At 38.3% G+C, this 14,913-nt stretch overlaps 1 protein-coding gene across 7 annotated transcripts in view; it reads left to right on the top strand.

Moving 5' to 3' along the window:
- Positions 1-14,913, top strand: part of diaph2 (diaphanous-related formin 2) — a 350,703-nt gene that overhangs the window by 254,558 nt on the left and 81,232 nt on the right. For all 7 annotated transcript variants that reach the window (XM_043256805.1, XM_043256804.1, XM_043256807.1 and 4 more), the window contains one exon: positions 4,722-4,846. In XM_043256805.1, coding sequence (XP_043112740.1) covers positions 4,722-4,846 — 125 coding nt within the window. The remainder of the gene's footprint in view (positions 1-4,721; positions 4,847-14,913) is intronic.

The raw sequence follows: 14,913 nt of genomic DNA, 5'->3' as shown, positions 1-14,913 counted from the left end.
CCCTCCAACAAATGGCTGACAGTAACGCTGACACCTTGGCATTACAGCTGATGATTTGGTATTTTGCAAAGCGCATCTTCTTTCTTTTTTATGACAAGCGACGTTACTTCATGGCAGTTTATGGCGAGAGGAGACGGGAAGGGGTTTAATGAAATAGTCCTCGTCTGTCCCCTGGCTCTGAGAATGAATATCGCACAGAGCAAGCCCGAACAGAAGGGCAAGGCTCACAAACACTAAACCCCGACTGTAAATCTTTAAGAAGCCAACCAGCAAGTTTCTCTTATTGTGTAATGCCATCACAATGGGCACTAATGCTGTCGGGATCTAAAAATTCACTCAGATCTCCGCTCATTCTGTGACGGTATTCACATGCAGGTTTCTACAGTTTTAATATAATTTGAGGTAAAGAAACGACTTTTTATGATATCGATTTAGTTGAGTGAACCGACTGGCCTTGGAGAGTCTATACATAGACTTAAAAAAAAAAATAAGCAAAATAAATAGCACAGATGGAATGCATGAATGAGCCTTGTGAGAACAAAGTGCAATAAATTGTAATTGCGTGCGGTATGAATCTTCAGTGATGAAAACAATCCAATAGCCTAAATATCTGTTAACCTGAAGATGGGACGAACGTTTGAGCACACGCTGTTGGTGGGTATTATGACAGCAGTCATTAGTTTAAATTGCCACGTCCTAGAAATGGTTACTGTGAATAGGACAAGGAATCTTTTTCAGGGTTATCCTTTTTTTTTCTTTTTCTTTTTTCCTCCCCTCCAGATCATGTGAAATGAGCATGTTCAAGTTATTAATGCGGCAGTGCTGGTCCCCTGTAAACAGTGTTATTTTGTTGTTAATCTTACTAATGATATCCCAAAAGGATGCCTGTTTTATTCTGCTTGGGCTTCCAGCAGGGCTCTCTATTAAGAAGAGGAAAGCTGCTTCTGAGACAAACAAATTTATTGCTGAAAAGCAGAAACTGACCCATAACGAGCCCATACTTTCAGAGGAACATCAAAAGAAATATTAACATTTTCCTCTTCTGTTAATTTTCACATGCAGCACCACACACTGTTACGATTCCAACTTTTTTTTTTTATAGCTGTAATAACGTTCAAAATCCTGATTGTACTGGACACCGTGGCATTATCCTATTTATTGTAGAAATTAAACTAAGCAATTAATTTCTTAAGTGCTCACATTGGGAAATGAAGTATCTATTCATAGATTCTTTATGCTGTGTGTGGTCTTAAATCACTTTATTTTGTGGTAAACATGGGGTCTAGCCAAACATAGAAAGGTTTCTCTGTAGGAAGTTTCACTTACTCAGTTGATTCCAATAGTTAGCAAACCCTAAATACGCTTAAAATGCCTAAAACACAGAAATGTGTTGATTTTTAAAAATAGACTTTTGGTATTGATTGAATTTTAATTTAAGTATGCTTGTTATTTACGCTAGTTTTCAAAAGTTTGGTGTCAGTAATTTCTGTGGATTTTTTAAGGACCTTTCGGTGACACTTTCTATAAAGCCTATATTTATAATACGTTTTAGGGGTATTCTTAAAGCATTATAATGAATGCATGAATGCATTATAAATAACTTTATAATATGTTGTATCATACTATTAATATTTGAATTAGATTTAATATGGTGTGCATTGTGTGTTATAAATAATCATAATCATAATCTCAAAGTTTTATTCATTTAATTTTTAGGACTTTAAACAATTTAAATTTAAACTAATGACTGCTGTCATAACACCCACCAACAGCGTGTGCTCAAACATTCGTCCCCTCTTCAGGTTAACAGATATTTAGGCTATTGGCTTGTTTTCATCACCAAAGATTCATACCGCACGCAATTACAATTTATTGCAGTTTGTTCTCACAAGGCTCATTCATGCATTCCATCTGTGCTATTTATTTTGTTTTGTTTTTTGTTTTGTTTTTTATCCATTATGCATCCATTAAAATGCCTTAAGAATACCTTTATAATGTATTATTAATGTAGACTTCATAAAAACTTTCTATTCAAATATTAGTTCTCCATGGGATGCATATGCTCAGTTTTTTTTTTTTCCCATTTGTTCCCTGGTGTTTGCATTTCATCAGTGGCGAGGCCTGTGAGATATGTGAGTCAGTGCTGTTATTATCTGAACTCAGAGCTGGCTTTTTCTCACCTATTCTGCTCCCAAAGTACCTGGTCCAGAGAGGCACCATGCTATCTTGACCATCCATCTCCATCATCTGTCTGCCCACAATTCTCTCTCTCACCCCCAATAAAAATCATGGCAACATGCCATCAGAGTATTTTAAACCAACAGTGTTTTAGCTTTTAAAACCAGCCTGACAAGCTTGTAGCATCATTGAAAAAGCTTAAACTTGTGCCTTTGCCCTCTCGCTCGATTTTTCTCTCTCTCTGTTCCCTCACAAGACCTGTCCTCAGACAGAGTGTTAACCTCGACTTTGTGAGCCTTGATTAGGGGACAGTAAATCCCCAGTTGTGGGTTTCCTCCAGCATGCTACTAATGACACGGAGTCTACCCTTTATATTGTTGTTAGTGCTTTGAGTAGATTTGTAGCTGCTGCCCAGTGTCCTCCTATTTTGGCTTTATTGTAGAGTAGAAAAAGTTAAAGCAGATGTTATTAGCACTGACCTCTGGAAATAAAAGAGATTGAATTCCAAAGCTAAACTAACCAGACTTAATTATAAATAAAGAAATAAAAAGGGCACTCTATTTAATAATGTTCAAAAGATGGGTGTTGGCAAGTGTTTTTTTGCGGGGGTTTTTTTTGATAAAAAATGCGGTAGAAACTGTAGTTTCAATATATTTTAGAATGTGATTTATATGTGACTGACTTTTCATTTTTTCTTTTCTGTATTTTATTTGGTTTCATTTGTCTTTCTTAAGGAACAATTCTTGTTATTATCATGTTAAAAACAGTTAACAGGTAGCTGCATAATATTTTTGTGGAAATACTCTAAAGATCTAAATAGTCTAAAAATCAGCACTTACTTGAAATAGAACCCATTTGTAATGTCATGCATGTCTTTACTGTCAGTTTTGATCGTTAGGATAGATAGATAGATAGATAGATAGATAGATAGATAGATAGATAGATAGATAGATATCCATGTTAGATTTAATTAGGTACTTAATTAAATACATGAGCTGCAATCTGCACCTGGGTTGCTTACTCAATGTCCTCACAGCAATCCTCCTGAAGAGTGTTTGTCCACTCTAAGACCCATACAAAGCCTCTCGTGTCTCTGATGAGTCAGAGCTTTGACCCTCTTAGACAGACCTTCTTGTGCCATGATCATTCGTACCATGTGTATCAATAAAGCTAAAGCCATACACCAATCACAAAACGGCGCCACGACTGTGTCCGTATCCCTACTGATCCCCCTAAGACACTGCTGGCGCTTTGAAGTCCAGACTTGAAAGGACTACAGTGAGTGCAGAGAGAGATGGAGAGCAGTAAACAGTGATTATGTAGAGATTAATGAAGCTGAACCCATGCTGACGCCACTCAGCCTCCGGACAGCAGCCGCAGTCAGCAACTCCAGCATCACTTCAGTGCACCTGTCCACCTGAGCACACCTGCAAGATTTGCGACACAGACCAGCCAATATACGCTTGAGACAGACAAGACAAAACGTCCATTTGAATAATTAGAAAAGGGAAATGAACCGTATTAGTTATATCTGAATTAGCTGTTGCTTGTTTGAATAATTTGCTTGTTAAAGTTGCTTGAATAATCTACATATTTAAATGAATTGATGTACTTATTTATTGATTGATTTTTATTAACTGAAATGCACATTTATAGTGGCTTTATAAATATGATATATTATTTTAAGATTAATAGTGTATGTTAATTTTGTATTCATTCCTTTTTTGTAGTATAACAATATTGGATCATTTAATTATTAATGTAGTTGTATTCTTGATTTGATATCAGTACAATGTCATCCAGACTTCAAGATTAAAATAAATAAATACATTATATATATGTGTGTGTGTGTGTGTGTGTGTGTGTGTGTGTGTGTGTGTGTGTGTGTGTGTGTGTGTGTGTGTTTTATTACAATAAATCTAAATATATTAATAAACTAAAATTTTGGGATTGTATTTGTCTTATTTTAAATTTGACATACTTTTTTATGGTTTAAATGAGTGGTAATTCAAACTGAAGTTGCCTGAATCATTATTGCTATATGCTTTGTGCATGATTATTTATCAATATTAAATGTGGCATGCCTTGCCTCAAGTAATATTGTCACTGATCAAAGTCTCCAGAGTTTAAAAGTTGATATAGAAACCCTTTGACAGTAACTTCAGTGTAGTGTTTAACAGACTTCATAGCCAAAGATTTCTGAGGGCTGAGTTAGATGCTGGACTTAATATGCTTGTCAAGATGTTGAATTTTAAATAAGAGCACTGGAGTTCATCAAACAGTATGAAGTAGGCAGGCAACTACCGCCTACACAGTATAAGAGAAAAAAAGAAGAAAAAAAACTGACACTTAAAAAAAAATAAATAAATAAATGCATAAAATAGCATATAATAAAGCCCAACTATACACTGTGGCTCAGTACAGCATGAACTCATAGACAGAAAATTAATTCTTGCATCATGATGTCATTTTCTTTGACCACAAACTAAACAGCATGCCAATAGCTAATTGTTTGTTTCTTTTTTTCTGTCTGCCTTATACAGTATCTGCCCAGATCTTGAAAGCCAGCCTGGATACAATGGAGCGGCATATTCAGAGACTGGAGAACGACATCCAGAACTTCCCCAAGACTGATGACAAGCAGGATAAGTTTGTTGAAAAAATGTCTATATCCTTTGAGTACATTTTATACACTTATACATTTTCTACCTATGTTACCAGGTTTTGTAAGCATCTGTGCAGAAATAAGTGTGTATGTGTATATATATATATATATATATATATATATATATATATATATATATATATATATATATATGATGGTATCTGGGGCGATGTCTTGCTGGGACGTTTTCAGGAAATTTAGGTTGAATATCTTTTTCTTTTTTTTTGGTCAAAATTAGGTTTTCATTAAATTATTATTCTATATCATCTTTTCTATCATCTCAAAAAAAAATATCTTGATGAGTCTCATTTGTTTAGTGCAGAAAAATATAAAATAATTGCAGTAGGCAGAAAAGATAGAGGAGCTGCTTTCTCTTAACAAATAAGCCACGTAACAATGCACATTTCCTGCCAGTCCTGTGTAAACTAAGGCATACAAAGTTTATTAAATAATGTGTGTTTGTGTGTGTGTCTGTGTCTGTGTCTGTGTGTCTGTGTGTCTGTGTGTTTGTGTGTGTCTGTGATTTAAAAAAAAAAAGAAAAGAAAAAATGTCTGTATTTTTTTTATAGCAGTGTATATGTAAACACCCATAATACAAAAAGAATTTATTAATTTTATTGTTTTTATTCATTATATTTAGAATTTAACTTTTTTAATACAAAATAACAAAACATTAGGTTTATATAATAAAAAAAAAAAACACTGAATAAGAACTATATGTTTCCTGAAAGCAAGCCTTATTTTTCCACACTTCTTTGGCTTAAGTAAATTTTGTTTTAAGGATGGTTAAATGTTTTAACAGGAAAACAAGACAAAAAATACTGGATAGGCTTGGATAGGCTGTCTCAAAGTGAGATGTTTATCAGCGTTCTCTTCGTCTCTCTAACTCTCCAAAGGGAGTTCATCCTGGGAGCTATTTATACTGTGCAACTTTCTCCCTACAGACTCTAATGGAGGGCTTTCTTAGCCTTCTATACTTATAACCCCATGCTGATTTCATCTGCTGACCAGCCACAGACCCCCTCTCTTCAACTTTGTGAGGGCTATCAGCTCTCAAAGCACCTCTCCCGTTTCAAAAACAAAATGCCGCCCTCAAATCAAATTAGATGCCACAGCACTTCTCAGACCAAGAATTGAAGAAGTTAGACACTTGTTTGACTTTAGCTTTCTGACACGTGAATGTTTATGTGAGCCAAAACCGAGCTGGTGCTGATTTAGGGAAGTTTGACTTTTGTGCCGGTTCTGAACGACGGCCCGACTTTTATATTCCCGCTGCGATTCCCGCCGTTTCTCAGCGGTGTTATTAACTACGAGTAAGAACCATTAATCAATGACTTATCAAGTCTGAGAGTCTTCCCATATGTTCCCCAAGCACAGGAAAGACAGCAGTTAACCTTATTTTAGCTCTTTGTTCACAAGCTTAACGTCGAGATTTATGGGGGCCTTACGCTGCACTTTGGGTGGCATAAGAGTAATAGCCCCGGCACGCATTAAAAATCTGCTCCGAGTCAAAGAGGGCTGCTTAGGTTTGTATGATTTAAGAACAATGAGCTTCTCTCGCCTGCAGTGCGGCACGAAAAAACAAGCCAGAATACCTCTGTGGCCTTAGTGACAGTATTGATTAGCAGGACTCGGGGAGGATTGGAACTTGAGTGAGGGGAAATGGAGAGGCGCGGATCCACTGCGGCAGCGCTGGGGCCTCACGCCGTCCCCGGAGGATTGTAAAAGCCAACCGGGCCCCAAGTTCAAACGCGGCCGCATCTCGTCCCTGTCTCACCTGATCTGTCATCAGAGCCGGCGCGCAGCCAGAGCTGAATGCAGTCACGTCCGTTTGATGATTCGAGAGGGATTTTTTAGGCAGCGGAGAAAGAAAAGCGAGCGAGAGAGCCGTGGCTGAAAGGGAACGGCTCCACCCTCATTGTGTACCAGTCGCGACTCGTTTTCAGAGGCGTCGGAGCCCGGCTGCAGAGATGCTGACTGACAGCACGTTCAAACACAGCTGCGGCAGCTCTTTTGCGGATGACAGGGCAGACATTGTCACTGAGCTAAAGAAGGCCGAAAGCTGTTTCACTCGGCCATTGTGGACAGCAGGCTAGATGTTATAGAGGGAGTGATTGAATTTGTGAACGTGGAGGTGGTTGGGTGTGTGCGCGCTTTCTGCTAGATTTGCTCTATTGCTCGCCATAGCAACAGGCTTCTCGGTCGCCTTTTTATGAGTTTGACCTCGATGTGACCTTTTGACAAATGACTACGATGTGCAGACGCTATTTTAGAGTCACAGTGCAGGAAGTGTTTTAAAAACATGCACTGCTGAAGGTTTGTTTAAACGGGGTGGGAAAAGAAAATGTGCGTGAATTAGGAAGAAGACAGATGTTACCGTGTTTACAGTGTTTTCTTTGCCTGTAGATACTCATCCAAATCACATTACTCCAGGTGGCCACTGTCAGAATCTTCAGATTTCTTCCTTTTTTATGAACTGTAGCCTTGAGATCCGTGTGATTTAATCTACCCTGAAATCACACTATTCTGTGTGCATGTTTTTTTTTTTTTTTTTTTTTACTCTCTGCTGCTCCAGGGAGACCCAACACAATACGATTGTGGCGTTTCATATGCAGAACATTTGTTTCTTTTCAGTTTTCATGGCAGCTCAAACTGCAGATTTAGAGCCCTGCCAGCAAGATAGGAGGAGAGAATGAACTACTATGTACCAAATTTTATGAGATAAAAAGGCTTTAACTAGAGGGAGACCGTGAGAGAGAGCGGTAGAGGAATTTTGCCTAGGTAGGTGTCAGCTTTTTTTGGATGTAATAATAGCGGTACACATTTCACACCCTTCTGAAATTGTGGAGGTGACATTTTGCAATATTAAAAAATCTCACCGAATATGGGAATATCATATTAGATTCACATTAAGGCGCTTAAGACTCTGGAACAAATATGCATTTATTAGCTTACATGGCGATGCACCGTTGATATATTGATCCATTAAATAGAAATGATTGTGGCAGCAAATCAAGGGCGGTTTGAGAATGCACCGAGCTCACTGTTGCAAGAAAGAAATAAACTCCTGATATGCATAAGGGTTAGTTTTTACAGTCAAATAAAGGAATTTGCTTTTATTACCGACTGCTCAATATTCCCTCTTGCAATAAGAACTTGTATATGCAAGAGTGTGTTTGTCTAAAGTATCAGGTCAGCTATGGGAGAATAGCTGAAGGTGCATCATGGGTATTTGGATGCAAGAAATAAACTCGCACTTCCTCGTATGTATTGTTTAATCCATTATTAGAACTAAAAATCCCTGCGCATCATAATTCACACTACCTGCTAACGATAAATGTTTTTTTTTTTGGGGTTTTTTCCATACTTCTGTTTTTGCTTTTTTGTTCAGGCATTATGCATTGTTTGTATTACTGGAATATCCTCATAAATGCATTCACAGTGAGGGTGTTGACTTTTTCATCACGTAAGAGCATTTCATACATACAAGATACAACAGCATACATTAAAACCGTATAGTTATTACAGTCCTCTGCTTTAAACCGTTCTAAATAACCAGTGAAATGCTGGCAGAGTAGCTCATACGCACAGCTCTTATCGGTAGGAATGTTTTATTTTTATTTATTTATTTATTTTTTACCATTACTGTAATGTATGCAAATGACTGAGTAGGATGTTTGTTCAGCAGTTTAGTGATATCTATCTATCAGAATTAATGGCACCCCACAAAGGCTTTTAAATGAACTAGGGGCCCCAGGAGAGCTGTAACTCAGCAGAGGGACAGTGTTGGCGGTGGGCTGCCTGGGGACCAGGCGTACTGGGAACTTAATGGAGAGCGGAAGGGTTGCAGCAGCGTTCAGCGTCCATACTGAGTTTTGACGGATGAGGGGGCCTGTCTAATAGATCTCGCTCTGCTGTAATTCAGTGCGCTGGTATTTAACTTAACCTTTGTTCTCTCTAGTGACTGAAAAACACCAATCAGTTGGCCGATTTCTCCAGCCGCCACCTCTCTAATGACACAGCGCATGCAGAAACAGAAAAGTTCATATAAATGCATTGACGTCAGAAAGGAACGCCTAAAAATAGATGTTTCTGAATTTAAATTTGGTTTAAATGAGCCATGTTTAAAGTCATTAAATACTGATAAACACATGCCTGTGACCAAATATGCCTTCAGCCTTCAGTTTGGATAATCGATTTAATAACATAGTTAAATTAATACTGTTTAATAATATTTGTTCATTATAATAATTAATTGTAATAAGTGTCACAGTCTTGTAGCCACCCTAGGAAAGCAGTCAAGCTACACAGAACTTTGGCTTCTTCTTATCTCTGGTAAAATAGCTGTGATGTTTCATTAAAATATTAAAATATTTCATACTTTTATTTTTAAATGAATGTTTTGTTTGTTGTTAGTATATATGAAAATTAAGAATTATATGTAAAGCTGATTTAAAATATAAAATTTTATAAAAATTAATAAACATTAGTAGTATAAGTGTCAGAATTAATTAAATTATTTTATACAGTTGTATGTAAATATATTTTTTAATTTGAAAAAGTAATAAAAAAGGCATTATCAAAGTGATATAAACGGAAATAAAAGAAGGGTTATTTGTTCAATGCTCAATAAATGAATATGTGCATAAAATGCATTGCTTTCCTTTGCACCTGCCAAGCCATAAACATACCATTCAGATGAGAGGGCGCAGTTTCTTTAAAAAACTCCCTGAAGCTTTGGACTTTATTGTGGCTCTCTTTTAAATGCCTATAAACAAATCATCTCTCGTAGTTCCAGAATACAATGCCTCGTTATACAGAGGAAATCACCCACAGAGGGAAGTGCTGGAACAGTCAAGGCCGGTCATTCTATAGGAAATGTATGATTTACTTGTTTTCTTAACCTCTGCTTTCAAAGGACCGTACATTCGGGAGACCTTAACTCACCGGTATAAACAATCATTCGTCAGGACAGAGAAATACCTGAGACCATTGTTCTATTGTGCACTGTGCATTTTGGTTTGAAAGGCTGTGGTGTTTCTATCCTGGTTTTAGAGTTCGGCCATCGCTCAACAGTGCAGCGTAACACTTGATTCCCAGCATAGCACCTTTTACGCGTTGTAGTATTCTGGCACACATTCTCACTGTGTGTTTTAATACCTGCTGTGGAGATGCAGTAGCTTTAGGCAGCAATGTTTGATGGGTTGAGAGAAGCGGAAATACACAGAGTGCTGCGGGAGAACGTTTCATCCGCCTGATGTAAATCTCAAGTCATATAGCGTTTCTTAGAAAGCTTGGCTTGTGCGACTTTCTGCGCATCTGAGCATTACAGATTGCTCCCGAAGATCATGCAAATCGAGGTGAGGAATGATCAACTGCGATTATTATTTTACCTTTGGGTACGAAGTCTCTAATGAATTGATGAAGATGTGTTTGCAGCAGCCTGCACAGTGTTTTCAGCTCCTCTCTCTCTCTGTGAATATGCCTCTGCTTAGTCTCAAACCTCTGTTAATTATGGAATTAGGTCAGAAGAATGTGGTGGCATCCTGCGCTGGTTATGTTTACCTCGCAATAACTCTCAACGTCTACCTCTAGTTCTAGAGAAATTTGCTCTAAAATAATAGAGCGAATGAATCGCAATTTGCATCTCACCTCTTCCATTTATTGATATAGTACCGGACTGAAGTAAACAGATGAAAAGATGATTGATTCAGGCCATATCTTTGCTTTCTTTTCCGTGGCCTTTTTGTTTGTTCCAGGACTGTATTGTCTACAGGGGACGGCATTGTGCGACAACAATGGCTAACTTTAATTTACCGCGTGTCGCAGGAGACATTAAGATTTTAATTAACAAATTCTAATTGGTCCTGAACAGAATAAACAAAAGCGCGACCGAATAATAATTGCAATTTCAGTAATGATAGTCATAAAGAAAGCAAAGGCCGAAGTCTGAGCACAAAACCGACTTGGCGCCCGTGTCTGTGATTATGTTGCCGGCGTGCGCAGATTCGCGTTTATTGGGAAATGGCATCCAAACCATGTGTTTTGTGTGATAGGATTTTGCATATGCTAATGCACTTGATTGCCTTGATGTGTGGCTGGGTGGGGGAGTCTCAGCACGAACCAGAGAGGCTCGATAACTGCCTCTTCAAATCCCATCCTCAAAGCTTCCGCCATTCAGCACGGCCCTCCGCGCTTTGGGAGGAGGCTGCGTTTGTAAAGCCATGATTAGAAGGGTATTTAATGGAACATCAGTGCCACTGATGCAGAATGATGCTGATTGTTAAAGTGCTGTTTTGCTTTGGCCATTTGTGGTATTATTGGCGTGTTTAATTGATTGAATTGACATTTGGGAGTGTGTTTTATAAGGATAACTCTAGCGGAAACTGGAACCGTTGGGTGGGGGAGGAATAATAATAACAGCAATAAACCGTCAATGATTCAATTTCGCTGTGTCTCCCATTTGCCTCTTTTAGATATTAGTACTGTGTATTCTTTGCAAGCCAACGGGCTCTCAGCAGTGGCTGGGTATGGTACTCGTTTACCAAACGACAGCTACGTTTACTCCCACTGTGGCCCCATCTTCATCAGACCCTCTGCCTCGATCGTATTACGTTCCCTAAAGGACAGCCAAACAGTTGAAATCATCTGCTCCGTGCTTTGGCTGTCGTCACACACAAGCGTTTGTCTGGGCCTCACCCTCCAGAGACACATATCAGCTCTGCACTCTCTTCTAATGAAAATGACACTTTGAAAGAGATCGAGCATATTTCTGCTATCGTATTTCATAAATCAAATTTTCGTGATTGCCTGACCTGATTTTTCGTAGTTGTTCGGTTTCAGTCCGTCATGGAAACGTCTCAATGCGAGTTATCATTATGCGTGCGAATTCTCTGGAAATTCCACAATCAGTGTCTCGTTAGGAGGGGGGCATAGGGGGTGGTGATGGGAACTGGGGCTGATTTGGCAGGTCCATTAACCCAGAGCTCAGGGCTGACGCGGCCACTAAGACTGAGGCTGACAGGCATACTACTCCCCAGGTGGAGGTGAAAGCCTTCAGTCGAGACTCTCTTTCATTCCTTCTGCTGTATGCAACACATCATCTCCAGAAAAGAGGAAGTTGGAGGTCCATGTAGATTTACATGTGAAACAAAGGTGGTGATCTGTATTAGGCTACATTCCATTTCATGGTTGGCATATTAGATGTACGGAAAGATGGCAAGGAATACATAAAGGCCGATCCCACTGAAGGGCCCTCAAAGTGGCATGTGGCCTCCACGTTCTCTTGAGGAAATATCTTTTCCCAGTCATAGATGATCGGATTTGCCACTCTATCATCTTCCAGTCCATCAGTTTTTGAATTATACTTCATATCTGCTGCATTCCCGGTGCCAGAATTCCGACCTCCTAGAACGTGATTAATCAAAAAAACACATTTTAGTCTGATGCCAGTATGACTTCACACATCAAATAGGGAATCTTAGCTGGTCATATTAGTTTCTAACGACACAATCTAATGGCAGTCATGTTTTATATAAAAATGTGTCCTTTATAGTGTTCTGTCTGGATCATTTGGTTCTGTTCTCATTTCTGTTATTAGTCCTGTAACACCAGTTAAATGGCCAGTTAAATGCCTGAGTAAATGAGCTACACACATTCAGTGTACAACTGACTCTATATTCTTTGCTGCCGTACTAATTGTCGCTCTGTAGCTTTGTGTTTGCAGCAAACTCCCTGTAGGCAAGTCGGTTCACTCGGCAGCCATCTTGGTAACCCCTCGGGGCAGCTGTTTTCTGTGTAGTGTAATAGGAGTGCAACTGCAGCTCCTGTGTACCAAGTTTGGGCAAAATTAAGAATTGTAACATCCCTTTGACTTGAATTTGAGTTTGATTAGAATTTAATTGGCCACACCCCATTGAAATTTAAAATTGCGCTATTATTTATTTTATTATACATTTCTATGTATTACAGTTTATTGTATTATTATTGTATTACTAATATATTTTGTTATCCAGCATTTTTTTCCCTAAAATATTCTATAATTTTTCAGTTTCAGATTTTAATTGCAATTCTGCATCAGTTTACTTCCTCAGTTCAAATATAGCATCCTAAAAGGCATTCTTCATTCATTTCTTCTTGACAGTAGAAAGAGCAGATCTATTCATTTCAGTATTTCATTAAAAGCCAACATTAAATCCTGACAACTATTGCTTGTTTTAGCTAAAAGGCTGGGCTTTCGTAAATACTTAAACGTCATAATTTGTTCCCATTTATAGTGATGCCAGGTTTCCCTGTTCTCCCTCAGGGATAAAGAAGCGGTCCTAGAATGGTACACCACCACCCTGGACTTTCATCACTTAGAAAGAGAGAGAAATAGCACATCTAGTTAGCATACTTGAATGCACTCAATCTGAGAGGGAGTCAGACAAAGAGAGAGATAGAGACAGAGAGCGTGTCCCTGTTGTCTTGAGGGTTTTGGCGAGGATCCACAGAGAGCACTCATCCTCTGGAACTTTCTGCTTTTGCTCCAGTCGGTACTTCATTATAACCCCTGAAGACTCTGGCTTAAAGCCGGGTAATAGACGCAGAGCTTCTCCTACTCATTTGTCATGGGCCCGTGGGTTTGATGCAAAGCACTCAGCACTTGTTGCTCCGTGTTAATCCCACTGTAGACACCGACTCGCTCTTCTGTGCTTTTTCAACTCACCCGCCGTCATGGCTCGTAATTTCACTTTCATTTGATGTTTTAATGGAAATCCCAGCCCCTCGCCGCTGAATTGCACCATTGTCACCAAATTACTTTATCAAATGAAAATTGGAATATGAGAGAGTGCGGAAACATACTGTTGTGTTATCTGCCTCTATATGTATTTGTTTTAGGACAAGGCGGCACGCAGGAGAATCAGAGCTGTGTATTGGGCATGTTTTATGGAAGCATTGCGTTTCCGTAAGCGATAAAGAAAAGATAAACATGGCCTCGGAGAGCCTATGCTGCGCAAACCTCTCTTTATTTCCGTTTGCCATAATGTGCATTATCACCATATCTCAGCAGAAATGACTGTAAGGCACTTATATAACAACTGATGCCTCAGTGATTTCTTAAATGGAAAGTTGAAGTGTACTTAGTCCACGTTGAAAATATACGGGTTGGACGGTTGCCGATTATTCCACTCCACGCTGTGAAATTTTCACTGCTGCTACTATTTATTGTTCTTTAGTGCAAATAAGAACTATGAGGCTGAATATAAGGTACCCAGGAGTATGAGCTGATGAAAAGGCCCTCGGTATCATTAGTGAACTTGCCGTCCCACCAGGTCAGGGTCAGACCAAACTATAAATCAAATTAAAGACCTTATGAAATCGAAAAATGTAGCTTTTAGTCAATGTTTGTTTGCTTTGAGGCCATGAATACTACTTTTCCAAAAGTTTAAAGGGGGTGAGATTTTTTTTAATGGTTTGTCTCAGCAAGTCTGCATTTACTTGATAAAAAAGTCAAACAGTAATATTGTGAAATATTACAATATAAAATCCAAATTTTTTGTTGGCTTTTACTCAGTGGCACATGATTCTTATGATGCAGAAAAAAAAAAATCTCTGTTGAAAAGTTTTATATAAATATATTACAAAATGGTTAAAAAAGTTATTTATTTTAAACAGAAATATTTTGTAATTTTATAGGTGTTTTTACTTACACTGATTATCTTTTTTTACTGAAACACACACACAGCATGTATACGACTATTTAAAAGTCTAGAGTCAGTATTGCTTTAAAAATATATACTTTTGTTAAGAATAAATGTATTAAACTGGTCAAGAGTAATAATGCAAACATCTATAATATTATACAAATATTGCAGTTGAAAGTTTTCTAGTTAGATGTTATCCAATCAGATGTTGCAGCCAACCAGCAAGTAGCAAATGGTGTTTCATGACCATGATGTAACCGAACCCTATTGGCTACTGGAAACAATAAAAAGAAAAATAAATGAGCCTTTAAAAATGTCTTGCCCAAACGTCCTATTTTAATATCAAATCACGTCAACACCACTCTCATTAAGCGATTTCCTGGG

Source organism: Puntigrus tetrazona, chromosome 14 (assembly GCF_018831695.1).
Source record: "Puntigrus tetrazona isolate hp1 chromosome 14, ASM1883169v1, whole genome shotgun sequence".
Classification (NCBI taxonomy): Eukaryota; Metazoa; Chordata; class Actinopteri; order Cypriniformes; family Cyprinidae; genus Puntigrus; species Puntigrus tetrazona.
The sequence above is the reverse complement of the archived record's forward strand: the minus strand, read 5'-3'. Positions and strand labels throughout refer to the sequence as shown.